At 41.1% G+C, this 25,634-nt stretch overlaps 1 protein-coding gene across 1 annotated transcript; it reads right to left on the minus strand.

The window, feature by feature from the left end:
- Positions 1 to 349: 349 nt before the first annotated feature.
- LOC149936857 (uncharacterized) lies at positions 350 to 25,631 on the minus strand. The gene is made up of 4 exons (XM_090153731.1): positions 22,605 to 25,631; positions 3,167 to 3,335; positions 497 to 645; positions 350 to 454 (listed from the first exon to the last, which is right to left on the minus strand). Exons 1-4 carry the CDS (start codon positions 25,629 to 25,631, stop codon positions 350 to 352), a joined length of 3,450 nt encoding a protein of 1,149 aa, XP_090009857.1.
- Positions 25,632 to 25,634: the final 3 nt, after the last annotated feature.

Genomic DNA, 25,634 nt, shown 5'->3' on the forward strand with positions numbered 1-25,634 from the left:
TTTGGCTATCACTTACCGGTACAACAAGGTGAATTTTTAAAATAAAATAGTTTCCTATTGAAAAAAGCTACCCAGACAATTTCGTAATTTTAACTAATATCCCTTTTAATAAAAATGGACTGATCACCTAAATTAAGACACCCGGTATATTGCCAAGAATGTAATGTTGAAAGTATTTTTAGCAAGGCTCCCAATTCCGATAATTCTCCATTCCCCTAAAAATCAAATTGGGGCCATAAACCTTTCGTCTTCTGATGCGATTGAAGCTCACCCGGTGACGTTTTCACTTACACCAATTCGTGACAAGGATAAGCTCAAGGCATGATGCTCACGGATCGTCCAAACAAAGTCATTTTAAGTAATTACGCTCTTGGTTGAACTTAATCGAGTAGCCCCGAAACAGACAAGTTAAAATCCTCTCGAACAAAGATTTGAGGTAAACGCTTCCTACTTTCTTAAAATATACATAAAATCATTTACACTCAAAAGCACGTACCTCAATTCGCTTTTCTTCACTTTCGCAAAGGGTGTCAGCTGTTAGATGCGGTAAAAACATAAAGGGTTTTGAGCAAGAGTACATGCAATTATCAAAATTTGGAACATGAGATGCACAATCCATCATCTGCTTCTTTGACTCCCTATTCTCTAGAAAAAATAATCCCAAAATATTTACTTATGGATTAATAGTATTTGAGTTAAGGTTAGTAATCTATCAATGTTTCTAATCTATTTGATACTTTGGTAAAATAACTCTGTTGAAACGATTGTCAGCGCTTCTCCCAAATCACATCACGTCCTGCTAGGATATGCGAGTACTCGAACCATCATACATTACTCGACATTTTTAAAGGTCGAGTACTCGAACCTGACCTCGAATAAGTAATTGGAAAATACTCGTGGATTATCGGGTACCAAAAAATTGCATATTCGGGTACTCGATTACTCGAATAAACTGCTCTAAGTTCAAAGAGGGGTTTTTGCAACTTTTTGGGGTGGCAGTATTAAACGGTACCTACAAGACGTACAAACAACCAATGCTTTGAATGACCTTTGAGATGGATCACGGTTTTTAATACGCAGTGTGCCTGCGCGGTTTTTCTCCAAACATTATAATTAAGTTTGGGTTTTGGTTTGGAGTGTCACTTTGATGTCTCTTCACAAGTTCGTATGTTGGCCCGCGTTAGGACTCAGGAGCCTTACGGACAGACGGTACATTAATCGTTTAAAATTGTTTATATTGTATTGATATTTTACTATTAATTACTAGAGTTAGGCTAGTACCTAGTATATTAGTCTTTTATATCCCGCTAGTCACTAGAAGGTTACTAAAGTGGTAGAAACTGTGAAACTGTGGCTCATTTAAATTAAAGGAATATTTTTCAGCATTGAAAGTTAGTTTATAGGCCTACTCATTTTCAATTTAATTTTCTAATTACTTAAATAAAACCGGCTCCTAATCAAGTACTCGATAATGCCTCGTTGAAATTATTACTCGAGGTCTTTTCTGAATTTCCCCTTAATCAAGTACTCCATTACTCGACTCGACTTCAATAATACTCGACTCGAATACTCGATACCCGACTCGATTGCCTAAAATCACTACTCGCACAGCCCTAAGTCCTGCCATTATCCTCCTCCTCTTAAGAGTCAGTCAATACGGACCAATATCTCATTGTCACACATCATTGTCTTCCGACGAGATTGAAACACCATTGGGTGACGTTTCTCTCTCCCCCCTCGCCCCGCATCATCTCAACATATTTATTCTCCTTGGGTATTTAGTGGAAAGAATTTTACCTAATTTCAACTAAGGCAAAGTGGTCATCCCACTTGTAAGTCTGGACACTCCTTTACCATATGTTAGTATCAAAATAATCAGCTAGGCACCCAAGGCATCAACCTAGGCCCAAGTCATCTAGCGACTTTTGTTGCCTTTTTTTCGGGTGGCTGGGTTAAATTGAGTAGGAGGGTGGTGGCAAGCTCTTCATGCCACGTGAGTCAACAGCTCCCTACACTTACTATTACCGTTAACCTATTCAAGTTTTATGGAACACCTTTAACGAGTGAGGAGCGAACTTGCAAACCCTGCGCAGAAGGAATTGTAAAATTAGAACTTGCTAAGGCTGGGGATACTATGATGGTGCTGATGACGCGTATGACGCGAAATTATATTGCAACCGAGTTTCCAGTCCTCCCTTTTCCAACTTACATGTACTCTCCTCTTAAGTTTTAGCTTAATTTGTACGGTCTGTTGGCTTTCCCCGCTAGCTAGCGAGAAAAGAGGAAATATATTTTTGTCCAATTTTTAGGTAAAAAGTAATGTAGCACCGCTCTCCTGTGTGTCCAGGGAGCACATTTTATTCTGACTGGAAGGGACTTAGTACTAACTTGTACGTGAACACCAACTAAGAAGGAGACTACCCGAGGTGGTTATAACCGATTTTGTTGAAATTCGGCGGTTAGGTAGACCTTATGGTAGTATGAAAATTGCCAAAGGGAAAAGTTGCAATGGGCTTTAGTTTTCATATGGCAACCGAAAATGTTTTTGATCTCTCAAAACAAAAGCTCCATTTAAAAAAGCATGGGATTTTCACAGGGTACTTACTTACTAAAAAAATTGAAAATATAAAATTTTCAAAACATACCCAAAAAGATGAATTTGACCCATTTTTATTTTTGGGTAAAATTGATCAATGATTTTGGCTAAAATTTATCAATTTTGGTTAAATTTTAACAAAATTTGGGTAACCGAGAAAATCCCATGCTTTTTTAAATGGAGAGGTCAAAAACATTTTGGGTTGCCATAGTAAAACTAAAGCCCATTGCAACTTTTCCCTTGGCAATTTATATACTACCATAAGGTCTACCAAACCCCCTAGTTTCAACAAAATCGGTGATAACCACCTCCTTGAAAGAGGTCTCTTATTATTCTACGCACCCTTGAAGACCATCTTCATCTAATTAATCTTGGAGTTCAAGCCGTTACAATGTATATTAGATGAACATATTAAAACCTAAGAATTTTTTGCTCACTCCTTTTGAGTTCTTTCTTAATAAGAACGTCTCACAAGCCTAGAATTAAGTACTAGCCCGTCCGTCTTAAACAAACGGGTTATAAGTATATATAAATGCATTCTTGTCTATACATAAGAAAATTAATTCATACTACAGACGGGTCTGGTGTCATCTAGAGCCGTTTGAGCGTCTGTGAAAAGTGGAAGATCGTCGCTGGCGACAGCGCCGAAAAGGCAACACACAGCAACGAGAGCTCCTTGAAATTGTACCATTTCTGTCTGCAAAATTAGTAATCTCATGTCATCATTTTTAACTTGGATCTTGAAATGCGTTTAAAAAAAGGGTCGCTTCACATCATTATCGATTTAAAATATTTGTGACGTTTATAAAGCGAGAGAGAGAAGGCAGGTCGAATTGTTGTTGAAATGTTTATAACAAAACTAACAAAATAGGCGGGTTTAATCAAAATGATGTGAATCTGCTGCTGAGCCCGATACACTTTTAATTAAAATATGAGTTCTAGGTAAAAATCTAGGAAGAAAATCGAAAGAAATGAACTTACTAACGTGTCGAACCGTATTGCACGGTGTTGAGGGCTTGAAATAAAGGGCACGCTTTTGGCATAACGATAAATCACAGTCAGTCCAATAGTAGAAAAATAGATTTTTCCGAATTGATATTAAATTGCAGGAAGCTCCACAAACCTAAATAAGAGCGTATAGGTGAGAATCGGGATTTGGGGTCAATAGCCAGAATGTACGCTTTCGGAATGAGCCGTACGTACAGCGAACTAGTTTCTATTATCTACCCTATATTTTATAACGCAACTAGTATTCATGCTTTTATGACGCCTCCTAATTTTGTTGAGTTATGACATAAATCGATTTTGACCTACAAAAGGGGTGCAGTCTAGCCGGCCCGTACTCTGAAAAGCGACGTACCCTTCAGTTGTCATCCCTCTTAAATGTTAGAGCCGGATAGATCGATTCCAAAAGTCAGTGAGCGCTTGGCTAAATTAACGCATAGGGATATTCCGGCCTCATTGAAATTCCCTTCGCTAGCGGAAAATCTTGTCCTAATGGCGCTCTATCGGGAAATATAGGCGTGACAATGTCTGCACGTGCGCGAAAAACGAGACACACTTTTTTCCTCGTAAATTACTCCACCCTTTAATATACCTACTTTCAAATTAGACGACAAACCTAGTTAGAAAAATAAACGCCAGGTGTCCCTACTTTCTGAATATATTTGTGCCCCGTTTTTCAAGAGCAGCTAAATCGCCGAACGTTATCCAAGATGACTGACCAATGATATTGGCGTTTTAAGGCACGTGACAGCTGGCAAATTAAAATAGTGAGACATAAGTATCGTCGTCTGCTGCTGTGTTTTTCATCTGTCTGGATTTTTTTTATTTAAACCAGCAATTTCACAGAGTAAGTTATTAAAATTATATTTTATTGATTTCTTAAATTTGATAGGTCTATAAAAAGTTGAAATTTCATAATTAAAAATTACCTTCTAAGATTATTAAAATTAATTTTTTAACCAAACAGTTTGGTTGTAACTTCATTATGGCTAAACATCTTCCAATTTGAGAAGTTCTAGTTTTGTATTTAAAAATGACTAGTTCCATATTTAAAAATGCCTTTCTATCAAATATGATCAAATCATACATGTAGTTTTATAAACCAAAATTTGAACTTATATTTTAAGGCAAGAAAGTTTTACTTTGTCAATTTTAGTTAACATTTATAAATAAATTTACATTTAATAGTAAATTAAAATGTTTGGTTTTAAATTTGTAAACTTAAATTAAGTTAAATCAGAATATTTAAAAGTACGCAAATATTTAATGAAAAGAATGATACGCAAGTTTTGACTGTGAGAGCACCAGCCCTATGGTATTAATATATGACAAGTTCTAGTTTTGTATTTAAAAATTAACCGAGAAGCCCGCCTTACAGGCGGGCCCTCAGCTAGTTTTGTGTTTCGAGACACTCCACCCCAGTACGGCCCCCAACCCCTTTTACCCATGCGAGAATTACCGTGGCCCCCTTTTCCCCATAGCCCCCCTTTTCCCATGTGATAATTACCGTTTTACCCTTTTCCCCATAGTCGAACCACCGCAGTAAGGCCCACTCCCCCTTCTACCTTTCGATAATTTCCATGGTACCCTTTTCCCCAAAGTAGAACCACCCCAGTAAGGCCCTACCTCCCCTTTTTCCCCATGTGATAAATACTGGGGTACCGCCAGTAAGGCCCTTCCTCCCCCTTCCTCCCCCTTTTTCTCATGTTATAATTACCGTTGTACCCACCTCCCCCTTTTTCTCATGTTATAATTACCGTTGTACCCACCTCCCACTTTTTCTCATGTTATAATTACCGTTGTACCCACCTCCCCCTTTTCCCCATGCATGTGATAATTACCTTGGTACCCTTTTCCCCATAGTAGAACCACCCCAGTAAGGCCCTTCCTCCCCCTTTTTCCCATGTGATAATTACCAGGGTACCCCTCCCCCTTTTGCCCATGTGATAATTACCGTGGTACCCCACTCCGCTTTTCCCATGTGATAATTACCGTGGTACCCCACTCCGCTTTTCCCATGTGATAATTACCGTGGTACCCCACTCCGCATTTCCCATGTGATAATTACCGTGGTACACTCTCCCCCTTTTCTCCATGCGAGAATTTCCGTGGTACCCTTTTCCTCGCAAAAATAACTCAAACTCGCAGTCGTACCAAACCCCCTTGTATCCCATAAACCCCTATATCCAATGGCTGATGCATAAAGACCACGGGACTATCGTACGCCGAGAGACACACGGGACTTTCAAATCGGAACGACCCCGAAACCCACCGCCCCTCCCCGTTCCAGAATCTCACAGGCCTTCTGAAACTACCCCATACGATCCCCCCACAATCCCCCCTCCGAAATTCGCGGCGGAGCGAGAGAAAATTTCGGGTGTATTGCGGGCTGGGACAAACACGGCCCAACTCTCAGGGGCGACAGATTTTGAAAAAATAGATAGTCGAACCACCTCAGTAACGATGCCAAAGGCAGTCTCGGTTTCCCTCTGTTCCGCGGGTCACTTTTTCCTCGCCGGCCCGCCTTCACCTTCATTACTGACTAACCAAAAGCTCAAAATAGATAGTCGAACCACCTCAGTAACGAAGCAAAAGGCAGTCTCGGTTTTCCTCTTTTCCGCGGGTCGCTTTTTCCTCGCCGGCCCGCCTTCGCCTTCCTTACTGACTAACCAAAAGCTCGAACGACGACGACGACGAAGTGGTTTTTATAATATATAATATAGAATAGAAGAATAGATAGATAGTCGAACCACCTCAGTAACGAAGCCAAAGGCAGTCTCGGTTTCCCTCTTTTCCGCGGGTCGCTTTTTCCTCGCCGGCCCGCCTTCGCCTTCCTTACTGACTAACCAAAAGCTCGAAGGACGACGACGACGACGAAGTGGTTTTTATAATATATAATATAGAATAGAAGAATAGATAGATAGTCGAAGCACCTCAGTAACGAAGCCAAAGGCAGTCTCGGTTTCCCTCTTTTCCGCGGGTCGCTTTTTCCTCGCCGGCCCGCCTTCACCTTCATTACTGACTAACCAAAAGCTCAAAATAGATAGTCGAACCACCTCAGTAACGAAGCCAAAGGCAGTCTCGGTTTTCCTCTTTTCCGCGGGTCGCTTTTTCCTCGCCGGCCCGCCTTCGCCTTCCTTACTGACTAACCAAAAGCTCGAACGACGACGACGACGACGACGACGAAGTGGTTTTTATAATATATAATATAGAATAGAAGAATAGATAGATAGTCGAACCACCTCAGTAACGAAGCCAAAGGCAGTCTCGGTTTCCCTCTTTTCCGCGGGTCGCTTTTTCCTCGCCGGCCCGCCTTCGCCTTCCTTACTGACTAACCAAAAGCTCGAACGACGACGACGACGACGAAGTGGTTTTTATAATATAGATGACTAACCAAAAGCTCGAACGACGACGATGACGACGAAGTGGTTTTTATAATATAGATGACTAACTAAAAGCTCGAACGACGACGACGACGACGAAGTGGTTTTTATAATATAGATGATTAACCAAAAGCTCGAACGACGACGACGACGACGAAGTGGTTTTTATAATATAGATGACTAGTTGCAGTTAAAGGGTCGATAACTAAAAATGCCTTTATATCAAATATTATCAGTGTTTAGCCTTAAATTACAACCAAACTGTTTGGTTACAAATTTCATTTTAATAAACTTAGAAAGGCATTTTTAATTATGAAATTTCTCATATTTGATGAATCAATTATTAGACTTAATCACCCTGAAGAGCATATACACTTTTTGAGTTGGCAAATTGTTTACCAGGGAAATGGATTTACTTGTTAGTGAGTTGGGAATATTAACTTCCCAATTCAATGTGTTCGGTTGTACACATCGTAATTTTGTATAGTACATGTACCTATATTCGTTTTCAAATGTTTATATAGCGCACGCGCGCGTGAAAGTGAGTTTTTGGTTGCTGTTAAAAAAGGTGTTATTTTTTGCGCGTGTAAAAATAAATTAACGGCCAGTTCTGTTTTGAAATAAGAGGAAAAAGGTTTACCGGTTTTTATGTCGGAAAAGTTCGCGTCTTTTATTTCGCTGTTCACGACATTTTTTGGTCCGTCGAGCCGGATACATTCGTCAACTTGATTATGTTCCTCAACTAATCATCGAATCGGCTATCTTTCCGTGAGAGACAGTGAAAATTAGCGTGGATTCTCCGTTGGAAACCGTTTAAACCATCGATCATATCCCGATCGTAAACGAATCAACATAAGTCATCATGGATGTTCTGGTGAGGAGAAGAGCAGCTATCAAGGGACAGATCACCAAGATTGAAAATGCGGTGGGTCAAACAGCAACGAATCTATCTGACGTCGCCTTGAAGCTGTATGTAGACAAGGTGGAAAAACTTTCGAAAGACTTGGATGAGGTTCAAGATGCCGTAGTTGCAAATGTCGATCCCGACGACGACGATTTCGCGGATCACGAAGATGAATACAACCCCCTAATCGCTCGACTCGAAGATCTGACAATCCTACTCGTCACTGAATCGAATGAAAGAGCAGCAAACATTCCAGTGAGACAAGTCAGACCAGCTAGTGATGTACGTTTACCGAAGCTGGAACTTCCATCATTCAGCGGTGGTTACGTCGATTGGCTTCCATTTCACGATCTCTTCACGGGCACCGTACACAACAACGAATCGCTCACCGGAGCTCAGAAGTTTCAGTATTTGAAGTCATCATTACGAAACGAAGCAGCGCTCCTCGTTCAATCTATTCCGGTAACTGACGCTAACTATCTGGAGGCTTGGGATATCTTAAACAATCGGTTCAACAATACCCGGGAAATCATCGATGCACACGTAAAACGTCTCTTCAGTCAAACTAACGTCATCCAAGAATCTTCATCCGCTTTACGAACGCTCATCGATACCACCGCCGAATGCATAAGGGCGCTCAAGCTTCTCAAAGAACCAGTACAACATTGGGACTCCATACTACTTCATCTTGTAAAGGAAAAACTGGATTCAGAATCTCGCCGACAATGGGAACTTTCCCTGAGGGGGACCGAAAGACCAACTTTCGAGGATCTCGTTACATTTCTTGAACAACGGGCCAGAGCCTTAGCAGCAGCTCCGCCTACAACTACTGCAATCAAGTCGAAGCCTCCATTACATCAGAGACCGAGTACAAAGGCTCATCATGGTGCTCTGAGCGAGACGTGTCACTTTTGCAACGAAACACACTCTGTATACAAATGTACCAATTTTCTGAATGCATCTTCGGACGAGCGTTGGAACATGGTCAAGAGGAGTGCCATGTGTTTCAATTGCTTACGAACCGGTCATCAAAGCAATGACTGCAAATCTGGTCATTGTAGGAAATGCAACGCACGACATAACACACTTCTACATCAAGAGAAGGAATTAACGAAGACGAAGGCAACCTCCGGTGTAGTTTCATGCCCATCTCGTGAAATAATTGGATCAACCCAAGTTATCTTGGCAACCGCAATGGTCCAAGTCAAGGGACTTGACGAGCAACTTTATCCAGCCCGAGCGCTTCTGGACTCGGGTTCTCAAGCCAGTTTCATCACGGAACAATTCACGAGGAAACTAAGATTGAAGCGAACACGTTTCAACGTCTCAGTTGACGGAATTGGAGCAACCGGAATGAACACCTCTCAAGGCAGTGTCATGGTGAATATTCAGTCAAATATCATTAACACGTCGGAGGTCATCGTCGAGGCAATCGTCCTGAAAAAGGTCACGGATTATTTACCTAACAGTCCGTTCGATCCTGGAAATTGTCTACACTTGAAAGGCTTAACACTTGCTGATCCAACTTTTCATAGCCCTGGACAAGTGGATATTTTACTAGGTGCTGACGTGTATCTAGAGCTCTTACAAGATGGCATTTGCAAGGGGAAAAAAGGTCTTCCAGGTGCCTTTAATACTCTTTTCGGATGGGCAGTTTCCGGTCCATTGCTGATGGCCGGAAGAAGTTCGAAAATAAAGGTCCACCATTGTACATTGGAAGCAGATTTGAAACATCTTTGGGAGCTAGAAGACATCCAGCCTCGAAGAATACTATCTCCAACAGAAATTCAATGTGAAAAGAACTTTGAAGAATCACATACACGTGACTCTACAGGAAGATTCACTGTACGATTACCAAAGATAAACGATGCACCAAAACTTGGAGATTCTAAACAAATGGCAATCCGTCGATTCTCTCACTTAGAACGACGTCTACGTGTTAACCCGAATCTCTATGAGGAGTACCGCAAGTTCATGGGGGAATACATTGCCCTTGGACATATGGAACTCATTCCCTCGAATGAAATAAAAATCGAAACCAATCCATCTTACTACGTGCCTCATCATGCGGTATTCAAAGAAGACAGTACCACCACGAGAGTTCGTGTGGTGTTCGACGCCTCTGCCAAATCTACAACTGGAGTTTCCCTAAACGATCATCTGCTAGTGGGGCCAAAACTTCAAGATGATTTGGTCAACCTCCTTATTCGCTTTCGTCAACATCGCATTGTAATGAAAGCAGACCTTGCCAAAATGTTTCGTCAAATTAGAGTACATCCAGACGACTCCGATCTTCAAAGAATTGTTTGGCGAAACAACTCACACGAACCCTTGCTCGAATACCGTTTGCTAACGGTTACATATGGAACCGCATCAGCGCCATACCTAGCAACTAAAGTCTTGAAGCAACTCGGCCATGACGTGAAAGAGACACTTCCGTTGGCATCTTCGGCTTTACAAAATGACTTCTACATGGACGATCTAATGACAGGCGACGAAACGATTGAGAACGTTTTAAGACTTCAGTCAGAAATCATTCAAGCTACATCTCAAGCAGGATTTGAAATAAGGAAATGGGCGTCGAATGAAGCTGCATTATTGGATACACTACCAGCCAACATGAAGGATTTACAAAAGCCACTATGCATCGAGATCGACGAATCAGTCAAGACTCTCGGCCTATATTGGACTCCTTCGGCTGATAATTTCTCGTTTATGGTTACTTCTCCAGCGTCAAGAAGTTCAATCACTAAACGTACGATTCTTTCGGATACAGCAAGGATATTCGATCCTCTGGGACTGTTGGCACCAGTAACCGTTCGAGCGAAACTGATGTTACAGGAAATGTGGCAGCTAAAATTGAATTGGGATGAGCAACTTCCCCAACCACTTGAAGCTAAATGGAGGTCGTTTCGAACCGATTTACCAGAAATTGAAAACATTACGGTTCAACGGCACATTTCGCAAGCTAATGCTACAGACATTAGCCTGCATGGATTTTGTGACGCATCGGAGAAAGCGTACGCAGCTGCCGTATACCTGAAGACGGTGAATAACAACGGACAAATCAAAATACAACTGATCGCTGCGAAAACAAGAGTCGCTCCGCTCAAACAAATCACACTTCCGAGACTGGAATTATCTGGTGCATTACTTTTGGCTTCTCTGATTCAACTGATCAGGGAGTCATTGAGATTGGATATAGCTGATGTTCATTGCTGGTCGGACTCAACAATCGTCCTAGCTTGGTTGAAAGCTCCACCGCAACGTTGGAAAACGTTCGTAGCCAATCGAGTGTCAGAGATCCACGAGAAACTACCGAGAGCGCAATGGCATCACATTTCAGGAGATAGCAACCCTGCAGATTGCGCTTCTCGAGGAATATCCGCTAGCGAACTGGGAAATCATGGTCTCTGGTGGCATGGACCGCAGTGCCTTATTTTCGCCGCAACAACGCAAGAACTACATGAACTCTCAGAGCCAAATGAATGTTTATCCGAGGAAAGACGAATTATTTCTTTAGTAACACATCATCAAATGGATTTCACGCTCCTTTCCAATTTTTCAGCGCTTAAAAAACTCATTCATATCACCGCCTACATTCTACGTTTTGTCTTCAATTCGCGAAATGCGACAGAATTGAGGATTACTGGACCTTTATCGAAGGAAGAGAACGAACAGGCACTATCCCATTGGATTCGGGTCGTCCAAAGCAACAGTTTTAACGAAGAGATAGCTTGCCTTAAACAAAACAAGGAATTACCACGGAAAAGTAAAATCCTTTCGATGCGTCCGTACATCGATCAAGATGGGATTCTTAGAGTTGGTGGCAGACTTTGCCACTCCAACTTACCATACGAACAAAGGCATCCGGCATTGTTACCGAGACAGAGCAAATTAACAGAACTTCTAATACAACACGAGCACGAGAAACATTTTCACGGAGGTGCTCAACTACTAACTTCTGTCTTACAGAAACGTTATTGGATCGTCGGTCTTCGTGATGCCATACGTTTCCATATCAGAAGATGTGTTTCATGTGTACGACAGCAGGCAGTCACTGTAAAGCAACTTATGGGCGATTTACCACCAGCGAGAGTAAATCCTGCTCGGCCATTTTTGAAGTGTGGAGTCGACTACGCAGGACCATTTACCCTTAAACTAATGAAGGGACGAAGTCACTTCAGGTTTCAGGGATACATTGCCGTCTTCGCTTGCTTTACCACAAGATCAATTCATCTTGAACTTGTCAGTGACATGACCACCGAAGCATTTCTGGCAGCATTGAAACGCTTTGTTGCTCGACGAGGAAAATGCGCCGACATTTACAGCGACTGTGGAACCAACTTTACAGGAGCCGATCGAGAGATGAAAACATTCATCAAAGTCATAGTCTCTACAAACAACAACGATCAAGTATCACGATGGCTCGCAGACGAAGGAATTAATTGGCACTTCAACCCGCCTGCAGCGCCACATTTTGGAGGCCTCTGGGAAGCCGGGGTGAAGTCCGTCAAGTATCATCTGAAACGAGTTCTTGGCACCATGGTTCTAAACTTTGAAGAAATGCAAACGCTTCTTTGCCAAATCGAAGCTTGCTTAAATTCACGTCCTTTAACGGCGTTAAGCTCGGATCCAAACGACTTCAATGCGTTGACACCTGGACATTTCCTAATCGGAGATGCACTCACCGCAATACCCGAACCCGATCTCACTTCTGAAAACGTCAACCGCCTGTCACGTTGGCAATTGGGCCAACAAGTACTGCAGCACTTTTGGAACCGTTGGCGAAATGAATTCCTCTCTCGCCTTCTACAACGTCCAAAGTGGACTACACCAAAACCGAATCTACGAGTCGGCGACTTGGTCTTGCTCAAAGATGAAGATTTACCTCCAACCAAGTGGAGAATGGCAAGAATCACTGAACTTCATCCAGGACAAGACAATCAAGTTCGCGTCGTAACTGTCAGAACCTCTGACAAATCACTGAAAAGACCCGTAGTTAAATTATGCCAGTTACCACTAGACTGATTTTAATTGTATTCAAACTGTTTACTAAGGGTTATTTATGTATGCAAATGTAACTTTTCGGACTTTTACTATCTCATTTGAAATTCGTTATTTCAAGGCGGGCGGAATGTTCGGTTGTACACATCGTAATTTTGTATAGTACATGTACCTATATTCGTTTTCAAATGTTTATATAGCGCACGCGCGCGTGAAAGTGAGTTTTTGGTTGCTGTTAAAAAAGGTGTTATTTTTTGCGCGTGTAAAAATAAATTAACGGCCAGTTCTGTTTTGAAATAAGAGGAAAAAGGTTTACCGGTTTTTATGTCGGAAAAGTTCGCGTCTTTTATTTCGCTGTTCACGACACAATGTTTTTACTTTGGAATTAAAAATTTTACGATTTTATTTCACAATCAATAACATTTTCTGTTTTTATAGAACTACCAAATTTAAGAAATCACTAGAATATAATATTAATAACTCACTCAGACAAATTGGTGGTATCAGCCTAAACTTAGACAGATAAAAAAAACACAGCAGCAGACGAAGATAGTTTGATCTCACTATTCTGATTTGGCAGCCGTCACGTACGTGCCTTATAATGCCAATATTATTGGTCAGTCATCTTGGATAACGTTTGGCGATTTAGCTGCTCGTCGTTTTTCGCGGAACATTTGGTGAAAGCGAGGCTTCCACCCTCACTGCTGAGGGACAAAAGTCACCGAGGTCATTTCTGACCGTTCGTCACATCATTTCAATTATTATTTGGCAAAATTATAGCTTAAAATTTATAGTTAAACGGGATATTTGGCCAAACTAAATTAGAAGGCACCTCGTGCTTAATGGGGAATCACAATTAAGTTATTTATCGGCGACTTGTGGTCAGAATTTATATACCGGATGCTCCAAGTGCAAAGCAACCTAATACACCGGTGGTATTTCATCAGAATGCTCTACGCCAGCGTCCACAAGTACGGACAGGTGACAAATCCCACATGGGTAGTAGTACCCTACTACTGATGGTCACACCTTCGACGGAATTTACTCATCCCGTGAGAAGGCGCAGCAATAAGGAGACCAACCCCTCACTTCGCGCTTAGCTGTGGGATAGAGAGTGGATGCTATAAAAACTCCAGCCGACACCCTACCTACGTAGGTAGAGAGCCAGACCCTTCAGAAAGTGATCCTAAAGGGGAAGGACGGGCACACAGCGGATTTCCCGGTGTGCTCCAAAAGGCCGTGAAACCGGACCACTGCGAGTCATACGAAGACCCGACGCCCCACAGCAGGCTACCTCCGAGATGAGAAGTTTGCATGAATCCTCTCCGTTAGCCTGAGCCAAAACTCAGTTTCAGCTAGGCTAATACCCAAGGCACCACCTTAGGCCTAAGTCATCATGCGATTTTTGAAGCCCTTAATTCAGGTGGCCGGGTTACAATGCGTAGGAGGGTGGTGGCAAGCCCTGCATGCCACGAGATCGAGCCAACAGCTCCCTACACTAACTATTACCGTTAACCTAGACAAGTTTTTATGGAAGGGGAAACCGAAGTCGAAGATAGGACCTTTTGATCAGAGCTAACATCTCCCAGTGCACCACCGCCCTTATGGGTTACAAGAGCCGGATCCCGACTCCCCGGTAAAACAACCAGACAGGGAAAAATAGGTCTCTGCTAATCCTCAAATATTATACAATTAATTAATTAAAAGAAATTTGAATCAGTAAAAAAACTAAAAGAGGCTGTGCATTAAAACAAAAACAGCCACGTGCACTGGAAGGAACATCAAGAATCAGTATTCAGCAATGTTGAACTTTTTAAAAAAATTGAGACTATAATTGATAATTTTTACGGGTACCACGGGCAATAGTGGGTGTATATAAAACGAGACTGATCAAATAAAAATGTGACAGAGTACCCTAACCTAAGGTACTGTCACGCGACCTCCTAAAAAGTTTCAATTTTCTATTTAAAACTGGTTATTGAAAAAGCTTTAAATGTAAAATAGTTTACACGAGCTTTAGAAACAACTAATATTCTAAGATGTCCAGCTGGAAAGTTTCCTTAAAACCAGGTACACGACGACCAAATAGTTACAGTTTCATGAAGTACTTTTGGGTTTTTAGCTTAATTCATCAACACAACACGTTCCTCCCTGTTTATATGTTTTAATTAGGCTTGCCGCCAGTTCAGTTTGGGTTAATGATTTTCAACCCCAAAGTGTTAAAGGGGCGGGTTCACGTTGCAGTAAATCCGTACCGGTCGGGTTGTCCTGCCCAGACAACGGGACAAGAATGGGATGTGGCTGCTGAATGCGTTTTGTTTTTTACAATTTCGAAGGCAGTCATTTTCTCTCCCTTCGTTTTCCTTTTCCATAAAGACCAGGGGTATGTTCAGAAACAGTCGATGGAAAAAAACCCGATGGATTTATATTTTCCACCGATGAGCTTTTTCGTCATAATTGCTGAACGCTTTTATTCAGTCATCGGTGTTTTTCAAAATAGCGTAGCATTAATTGTAGTTTTACGTCAGTAATGACGTCAGTCATCGTAAAAACCGACTACCTCTTTCGATGACTTCGTTGTCTCACCGATGACTATCGTGACGTCAATACCCGAAATTAAAATGCCGTTCAGTAAAACACCGGTGTCAGCGGTGACTCAGCGGACTCACCGGTGAGCGTTTCTGAACGCAGCCCTGTTGATTTGAATTGTAGTAAAAAGTGTTGAGAGCTGTTGGCTCGCGTGTGGCATGAAAGGCTGGCCGCCAATCTTCTACCCATTTTTAAATCACCACCTGATTTAAATGCATTGAAAGTCGGTAACTAGTTTTGGTCTATTGTGGTTTCTTGGATATTAATCTAGCTGAATAATATTTTTATCATTTTTATGCACTTTTTTCACAGTCACGCCATAACTTAAAGTTAAATTTATTAAATGAAATTTATTTGTAGTCATCATTCTTAATTTGGGTCAGTTCATGTGAAATCGACTTTAGTGGTCGCAATCCACTTTAAGCGAGTGAACATGTGCTTTCTAAGCCTAATGTTAATTACCTATACTTGGATTTTCGTGAACTTTTACTATTTCACAATTATTATCTTTTACCAAGTACATCTCGCACAAAGTACACGACCCAGATGAAATGACACAAATTAATTTCATCTTCAACAAGCAGGCCAGGGGGGATGCGAACCTGGATGTGATGATGAATTGGTAATTCCCCTAAAGCCAGATCTCTTTCCTTTTATATGTCAAAATGTGGTCTGTTCCAACCGTTGTCTCTCTAAGGGAAGATGAATGAACATACGACATTTTGACTTAGGGGAAGTGAGTACGGGAAAGGGAATTTACCAAATCAATACAATAAACCTTGTATTTATAAAAGCCTTCAATCCTGAAATATAAGAAAACAACAATTAGAATTGCTTCAGTATTTTTTCTAACACCAAATATTTTCTTGAGGTGTAGCCAGATTTGAACAACGACGCAAAAATTCGTAACTGCCATCCTGAATGTCACTCGTTCGATCCGTGTTAAATATACTTGGTTATCGGTTGAACTTTGCCGGACACTTCCTAATTTAATTCTATCCTTTAAATGGCAATGGCCACGATACCTGAGATCATGCAGTAAAAGAGAAGTTAAAACCATATCAAACTCTATTGTGGCATCGATCTACGGCGGGTGATTAAACGACATCAAGGTTAATGCAAAAAGGATAGAGTAGATCGGAAAAAAAATTAAGCTAAGTATTCCTTCTGGTGACCGGTGCCAGTACCGCTAAGTTTTCCGCCTATAGTTAGCATTGGAATGGACGATGGAGTGAAGAAAAACCACTTGTAGAAACCACCATCATCTTGAGAAAATATTTCACTTTTTTTAAATTCAAAACAGCAGTTATTTTCAAAGCTGAATTTCAAGGTTAAAAAAACTGTGCAATTCAAAAAGGGAAAATAATAATAATAATCAGCTAGGCTAATACCCAAGGCACCACCCTACGCTCAAATCATCTAGTGACATGTATTGCCTTTTAACTCGGGTAACCGGGTTAAATTGAGTAGGAGAGTGGTAGCAAGCCCTTCATACACTTATTATTACCGTTAACCTCTACATGAAATAAATACATGAATTTTTTCGTGATTTTACAGGTTAGTTTCATTACTCACCGTTACAAGCATCTATAACGCTTCTTGGGGGAATTGAGGTATTTTTTTGGCAAAACGGGTTTTTTACGCCTCTCACAATGGGTTCCCTAGTAGCACAGACCTGCCGATTTGCTGTTGGGAAACTGATGGTGCTGGTTTGATGAAGTCAACCTTCTGTATCCCATCACTTAAGGAATTTTGCCAGCAGCTAACCACAAGATTTCAAGACTTTAAGGTATATAATCTTTAATAATAATGCTACTTTAAATTTAAGTTTTACTTTAGATACGAAATTTTAATACTTAAGTTTGATGGGCCTTTGCTGGAATAGTGTTGGCAGCGCCGACACATTCTAACATACCACAGTAAAACTAATGGGAAAAAGCATTATACCGCTGGGTACCGTATGTTTAAAAGTGGAAAGGTGTGTGATATTTTACTGAATTATTTAGAGCAATTCATTACTATAAAAGCAGTTGTAGAAGCTTCATACAAACGTGAAAAATACAATGTAGCAGCCCAAATAAATTATAGTGGAGACATTTTAAGAGCTTTTTGTTCTTGTAAAGCTGGTCGGTTGGGATTTTGTGAACATGTCATTGCGACCTTCTGGGTATTATTGGATAATGTCATATTACAAAATAATTTCATATTCGACCCTTATAAATCGAGTACAGAAAAGCATTATGAGTGGAACAAACCAGAAAAAATCACAAAACCTAGTAGTGAATTCTCCAAATATTTTTTCACGAAGCATGACCCAAACAAGAAAACAAAGGCAACAGAACCCGAGTAGCCAAAATTGGTTGGGCCACCGAACATTTTTAACAGTTGGCCTGCTACTTTACGTGGGTAGTTGGGTCACTTGGGTGACTGACTGATGTCCGCAAAACCAACTTAATATTTGTTCGAAAAATCATTGCCAACTTTAAACCACATATACGTCAACTTTAAACCACCTATATGCCAACTTCAAAAAGGTCAGATCGCCCAGATCGCCACCTATTTAAACCTCGACTTGCCAACCACTTATAAGCCTATTTTCTTACTCTAGCCAACCATTTTTAGCCTTTTGTACCCCCCCTTAGCCAACTATAAATAGAGCTCCGTGTTTGGATAAGAAATAACCCTTTTTAATATTTCTTTTATATCCATAACGAAACATAATCCTTACTTGGGTGCAACACCCGATAGATTAATATTTGACAGCTCAGTTAATGAATGGAGTTTACTTGAAATTAAGACTTAAGCTAGGGGCCAAGAAGAAAATTTAAGTGTAAAGGAGGCGGTGGAATTACTTAATGTACCTTATCTAACCAACAGAAATGGCAATATCAAATTAAAAAGAACCCACAAATTTTTCTACCAAGCACTAGGACAATTAGCCATTACTGGCTTAAAATGGTGTAACTTTTTAGTTTACAGTGGAAAGGATTAAATAGTAGAAATAATTAGTTTCAATAAGGAAATATGATCTAATGAAATTTGGCCTAAACTAAACGAGTTTTATTTTGATCACTTCTTGTCATGTGTATTATAACTTATTAGTCGTTATCGAGCTTAAGATTTTACATTTAATATAACCCTGGAAGCATCAGTGATATTCTAAGTACCTAAAAAATTATTTTCTATCTCAGTGTGATATTTTATAAATAGCTAAAATTACTGTGATACTTATACAGATTTGAAGAGATTGAAATAGTTAAAATTTTTTAAAAAAGACTGATACTTCATGGAGTTTTAAAATATTTTATTTATTTACAAATATTAGAAGCTTTCGGACCGTGGTCCTTCCTCAGCTAGTCAATTGTAGTTACAATTATAATTGACTAGCTGAGGAAGGACCACGGTCCGAAATAACCATGGAACAAAATTTTAAAATTTATAATGAAGAGATTTAAGTTGTTAAATACACAAAGAAACGAGCAAAGTTTATAGAAATAAAAAAATTAAACTTTAAAGATAAAACCTAAAAAGGTTATTTTATTGTTGTGAAGGTATCAGATAACACAGAGAGAGAGAGAGAGAGAGAGAGAGAGAGAGAGAGAGAGAGAGAGAGAGAGAGAGAGAGAGAGAGAGAGAGAGAGAGAGAGAGAGAGAGAGAGAGAGAGAGAGAGAGAGAGAGAGAGAGAGAGAGAGAGAGAGAGAGTGAGTGAGTGAGTGAGTGAGTGAGTGAGTGTGTATAAAAAGGCTTTATTATAGCCAAAACATAGTTAGTTTTACAAAATAGTGATGAATAAATACAACTATGTCCTTACATGAGTGATAACTTTTACAAACTCTTCAAAATGTAAACATCAAATCATTTCTTAGGTTAAAAGCTTAAGAGTTACAACATTTTCATGTTAAATTAATCTATGATAAGACAGATATTTGAAATTTTAGGTTACAATAACAAATTAAAAGTCAACGAATAAATATATGCAAGAGTAACATTTTTTTCCGAATAACAACCGAATTACATAAATTTTTTAAGTTCATTCAAATTGACACGCCAAGTAGAATTAAATTCTTTCATTTTATCATTTTTCTGGGCAAAAGAGTAGGCTAATTTAATTCGGGAGATGAATCTACCACGAAAACGATTAAATATAAACTTTATAAACTCAGGCAGAGGACGGGAAAAGTTGTTGGCGTACCCGTCTCGCAGACCGTTACGATACAGCGTATCTTTAAGTAGAACGTAGGCCAGGTTGCAAGCGCGATGGGAGTGAAAATTAGGAACTAAAAACCAATAATGGTGGGAACTGTGGGTATGGCCTAACAATTTTGAGAGAAGTATTTGAACGTCGATCAGGATGGTCGTGACAATCGGGCAAGAGTAGTACATATGCACGACGTTCCCTACAGATGGGCAGAAGGGACAGTCGCGCGTTGGATAAGTGTCTGGGTCGTAATGGTGCAGTCGTGTTGGAACGGGAAGGGCATCATGAAGTAAACGCCACTGGGTTGCGTTTTCATGACGAGCCGAAAGAGGACTGATAGTGTTTATTCTCCAGAATTTTGGTGGGATTGGAATGGACAGGTCTGAAGGGAAAATTGGATTTGGAAAATTAGTTGTACGAATGAGGTGGGAGTATGCGAGTCGAGAGATACCAATACCAGAAAGAAAGAGGGACGTGCGGCAAGAACCAGGTAAATTTAGAACGATAGTGGGAGAAAGAGATTCCCCAAAAATGAAGTTATCTCGAACTCCGAAATTATCAAAAATGTCGGGGAAAGCGTCGAGTACGCCTTTTTGTAGAGCCTTAAAAGATTTAACAGTTAAGCGGGAGACGGATTCGGGTGATGAAACTAAATTTGGGATCCGACGCCACCATAGAGAGTCAGAGTCAAGAAGATCCATGACAGAGGAAACTCCATCACGGATAAACCGGTTAAAGAGGAAACCTAAAAAGGGGTTCTTATCAGAGTCAGTGATGGCGGGGTTATCAAAGAGAGGGATGTTTGACAAAACATCCACGCTCGAATTTTCAAGAGAAAGTTTAAAATCAAGATTGGAGAAAGTTTCGGATAAAGAGTTATAAAAAGTCGAATTGGTAAGGTGAGGCTTATTAGTGAGAAAATGAGTAGTAAGGGAATGAGATAATCCGTGAATGAAAGCTGAAGCGGTTACATGATTAGGTTGGGAGGGGTCCGTTTCTAGAAGGCTCGCAACATTCGCCAGGCGAAAGCTACGAATTTTGTCGGCAATTGAAACCAGTCCTAGGCCACCAACTTGCTTAGGGAGAAGACAGTATTCGTTTTTCACCCAATGAACCTTGTCCCAAACGAACGCTTCGAGGGCTTTTTGGCACCTATCAACAAAATCAGTCGGAGGGTTTAAAATTTTCAGTTTATGCCATAATACACTGGCAGCCAACTGATTGGCGATGTTGACACGACCATATAACGAGCAATGGGGTTTTATTGGACGCCAACGCGCGAGAACGCGAAGGAAGCTCCCTTCAAGGTCACTCCAATTTTTAGAGACTACATTCTGACTGTTTCCGAGATGGATTCCCAGGAACTTGTGACCGTCAGACGACCAACAAAAACCTAGTGGGCAGTCAACGCGGCCACGCCACGTTCCACACCAAAGGCCAACGGTTTTTAAATTGTTGACGCGCGCTCCGGAAAAGGCGCAAAATGTATCGAGACACGTTCTTAGGATGGGAAATTCCGCGTCCTCACGGAGAAGAGCGGTTAAATCATCGGCGTACGTGACGTTAGTTAGCCTCCTGTGAGGAACCAGTTCGTTAGGGCGAGCGAGTTTAAGATCAAGAAAGCGAATGAGAGGTTCAATAGTGATCGAGAAAAGAGCGCCAGATAGTGGGCAGCCTTGGCGGATGCCACGGTTAAATTTAACAGATGGGGTAAGCGAGTTATTAATTTTGATGTGAAACGACGAATTGCAGTAAAGCATAGCAAGAGGGCCAGAAAATTCGGAAGGGAAACCGAAAGCGACAAGAGTTTTGAAAAGATAATCATGGAGGATGGAGTCGAATGCTTTCTCGAAGTCTATATTCACGAAAGCGAGGGGTTCATCTTTAGCGTCAGCGAGATCAATGAGATCTCGAAGAACGTTTAAATTATCGAAAATGGTGCGAGAAGGAACCGAATAAGATTGAGAGGGGGAGATAATATCAGTGAGAACTTTATTAAGGCGAAGGGCAAGGATTTTAGCGAAAATTTTATAGTCGACGTTTGTCAAAGAAAGAGGACGCCAATTACGAATATCGCGAGGGTCTCCTTTCTTTGGCAAAAGACACATCACAGACTTCGAGAAAGCATTGGAGTACGGCGAATTTTTCAAATTACGAAGGAGTTCACGGTAAACTTGGAATAAAGCTTGACCTATTTCGTCCCAAAAGGTTAAATAAAATTCAGCAGGGAGGCCGTCTAGACCAGGGGAACGACCTCAGGACAAAGATTTGAGGGCTTGAGAAATTTCAGCAAACGAGTACGGATATTTGAGGGATTCAACGGAATCCGGAGAAAGTTTAGGTAAATTTTGAAGTAAAGGAGGTAACGCGGAAGAGGGAGCGGGAATAGAATTTGGATTAGAATAGAGTTCGGAATAAAAGTTAATGACAGTTTCGCGAAGACGGTATAAAATCTCGACTATCAGTACTGAAATATCTAAAGGTTTATGGAACCGAAAAGAATTCGACTATCAGCAGGACAAAAAAACCAACAACCATCCGGTTTAAAACGAAAAAGACAACAACTTTATTTCAAAAACGTCTAACAGACTTTTTTACCGTTAGACCCAGCGCGCGTCTCGAAAATCACACAGAAAAAATCCAACGTCAAATCGCGCGCTTAATAAACAAAAAAAAACCCGAATATTTTTTATACACGTACTTACAAAAAATTTAAAGGCTCGAAACATGTATTTGCAAATGAATTAAAAGGGTTATATACATAAATATACACTGATCAACAATATAGAATACATAAGAAATGTGTTTTAACATATTCCCCCCAGTTGAACTTGACAGTTCAATAGCAAGGTTAATTAAAGTTCTAATTTATGCAGTAGTTGGATTGGTCTACGGAGTCGTGTCCTATTCGCCAATCTCACCATACATGAACGACTGTGTCCATCTCTTCCCGCAAAGGTTTCGTCAACAACTCCCATTCTCCAACATAGCCTTGGTGTCTTGTCTTCGGCAATGATGACGACGTCCCCTTCCTTCAGTGGTTGCGTTGGTTTGTTCGGTGTGCGATGGTGCGCTGATCTCAGCTGAAGTAGATACTCCTTGTTCCATCTGCGCCAGAATCCGTCAATTATGGTCTGGCGATACTGCAATCTACGAGTTAAATCAGATCTGGTAACTGACGCCGCGATATCTCCAGAGAAGCTTCTCGATGGTAAACTCGTTGCTCGATCTCCCAATAAAAAATGCGCGGGGGTGAGTGGCCGTGGCTCACTGGGATCCTCTGATAGCGTTGTGATCGGCCTACTGTTGATAGCCGCTTCGGCTTCCGTGAGAATGGTTTCCAGTTCTTCGTGCGCCAGTTTCGCGCGTCCAAGCACTTTGCGTAGGGCTTTCTTCACCGATGATACGAGCTTTTCCCAAAAACCACCCCACCAGGCGGCTCTGTCTGCGATAAATACCCAACGTATTTGATGATTTGCAAAAAATTGTTCAACTTCGGGACTCGCGATGTTCTTAAATAATTCGCTTAATTCGTCTTTCGCGCGTTTGTATGTTTTCGCGTTATCAGACATAATGCGTTTCGGTAGTCCTCTACGCGCTACAAAACGTCTGAAGGCAAGTAGAAAGTTCTCGGTAGTTTGGTTTGAAACCAGTTCCAAATGTACTGCTCGAGTTACTGCGCAAGTAAATAAAGCGATGTAAACTTTCTGGCCGTCGCGGCAGTATAACGGTCCAGCGAAATCCATTCCGCTAACCTCGAATGGCGGAGCTTGTGTAGTGCGTAGTTCCGGTAGGGGTCCCATGATAGCTTGCGACGGCTTTGCGCGAAAGAATTGGCAAATGGTACATGATTTCAGAACATACTGCACGAATCTCCGGTTTTTAATTATCCAAAATCTTTCCCGTATGGCGACTGTCGTACTAGTCATCCCGGCGTGCATTACTTTTTCGTGCGAGTGTTTCACTAAAAGCGTGGTGTAAGGGTGATTCGGTGCGAGAATCCACGGGTTCGTTTCTTCATAGGATAGACCACTTCCATAAATTCTGCTATTTACGCGGATTAGCCCATTTCTGTCCAGTTTAGGATTCAGCGTTCTAATTTTCGAATCTTTGTTGATTGGCAATTGTTTCGTTAGGCGATCCACTTCTTCGGGAAATTGTTCCTTTTGGGTATTTTTAATCCAGTAAGTTTCCGCTTGCTGAATTTCTTCGGCTGTTAGTTCTCCAGTTCGTTTAGCATTGTTTTTGTAGCGGCAGTTATGATTAAAGCGAAATATCCAGGCGGTTACGCGGTGTAAAGTTTTTAGTGTGCGATACATTTTAATATCGATAGGTAAATTGCGTTCTGGTTGATTTAAAACTGCGAGAACCTGAAAAGCGCCGCGTAACTCTTCTCGCGGTTCTTCGGTTACGTCATCATTGGTAGCGATAATTTCTCGGGACACAGGTTCTTCGTGAATAAATTTGGGACCATTCCACCAAAATTCATCTTCTGCTAGATCCTTCAACTTCCGACCTCTTGTTGGGAGATCAGCGGGGTTTTCCGCACTTCTACAATAACGCCAATTCATTGGATCCGACAGTGTTTGGATAGTGCGAACTCTATTTTCAACAAACGGTTTCCATCTTGAAGCCGTTCCTTTTATCCATCCAAGAACAATTTGCGAGTCTGTCCACATAAATATTTTAGTTGGTTTCCTTTCAAATATATTGGTGAGGTTGTTAGTTAGTTCCGCGCCTAATGCTGCTCCCATCAACTCGAGTCTTGGTAGGGAAAGTTTCTTCAACGGGGCTACTCTAGATTTCGACGTGATCAAAGTTGATTTATTTTCTCCATCTATGCTCTTATACCGAAGGTAAACTACGGTCGCGTAGGCTTTCTGGCTTGCGTCCGTAAAACAGTGTAGTTCGACGTTTGCGGTATCCAATTCTTCAACTCCATTGAAATAATACCTTTCGATTTTAATTTCTCTCAAATCTTTTAATTCGGAGCACCATGAATCAAATGTGTCCTTTAAGTCCTCAGGAAGGGTATCGTCCCAACCTATTCCTTTCTCCCAAAGCTGTTGAAAGAGAATTTTCGCTCGAACTACAAACGGTGACAAGAATCCGAGTGGGTCGAAGATCTTCGCGACTGATTTAACTACCCATCGCTTAGTACTAGACCGATTCTTTACAAAAACCAAGAGTTCTTTAATGTCGTAAATAAGTTTGTCTTTCGTACTGTCCCATGAAAGTCCAAGGACCTTTAATTGCGTAAAAATGGCTGGCTCTTCAATTTGCGTTTTTTCGCCGTTGGTTTCGTTCAAAAGTTGTTTTAATTCGGAAGAATTAGATTGCCACTTCCTGAGACACATTCCAGCTTCGCTCATTACTTCCCGCGATTCGACTATCAGCTGATGGGCTTTTTCAACGGTGTCTGCGCCAGACAGAAGGTCATCCACGTATAAGGAATCGTCTAAAATCTTACTGATTTCCAATTTTGTTTCTTTGTATTTTTTCGCGTGCGTTCTTATCGTTGCCGCTAGCAAATACGGACTAGATGTTACGCCAAATGGTACTCGCATAAATCTGTAGGTTCTTAGGCTCATAGTCGTTAGAGGGTTCTCGACATCAACCCACAAAAATCTCAACGCGTCGCGATCTTCCTCTCTCACTTCAATTTGAAGGAACGCTTTGGCAATGTCCCCGGTAAAGGCGACCCTCCGTTCACGAAATCGTATGAGAATGTCATATAAATTAGGGTTCAAATTCGTTCCAACTTCGAGACAGTCGTTCAACGATGCAACTTCGGACGCGTGAGATGAAGCGTCGTAAACAATGCGGGTTTTAGTGGTTGTACTAGTCTCTCTGATTACAGCCCGATGTGGCATGTAATAAATGCGCTTTCCTTTTTTCATCGTAGGTTTCACTTCTTCAATAATTCCATTTTCAAGTTGCTCCTTCATGAT

Source organism: Leiobunum rupestre, chromosome 7, assembly GCF_980474605.1.
Source record: "Leiobunum rupestre chromosome 7, qqLeiRupe1.1.hap1, whole genome shotgun sequence".
Taxonomy (NCBI): Eukaryota; Metazoa; Arthropoda; class Arachnida; order Opiliones; family Sclerosomatidae; genus Leiobunum; species Leiobunum rupestre.

Bases quoted from the DNA above. Each gene is read 5' to 3' on its own strand.
- LOC149936857 (XM_090153731.1), bottom strand. From the start codon at position 25,631: ATGAAGGAGCAACTTGAAAATGGAATTATTGAAGAAGTGAAACCTACG. The intron at 3,336-22,604 runs GTGAGATTGGCG...ACGCATTTCAAG, and splicing joins GACACAGTCGTTCATGTATG to ATCCAAGTTAAAAATGATGA. The intron at 455-496 runs GTACGTGCTTTT...GTATATTTTAAG, and splicing joins GTGAAGAAAAGCGAATTGAG to AAAGTAGGAAGCGTTTACCT.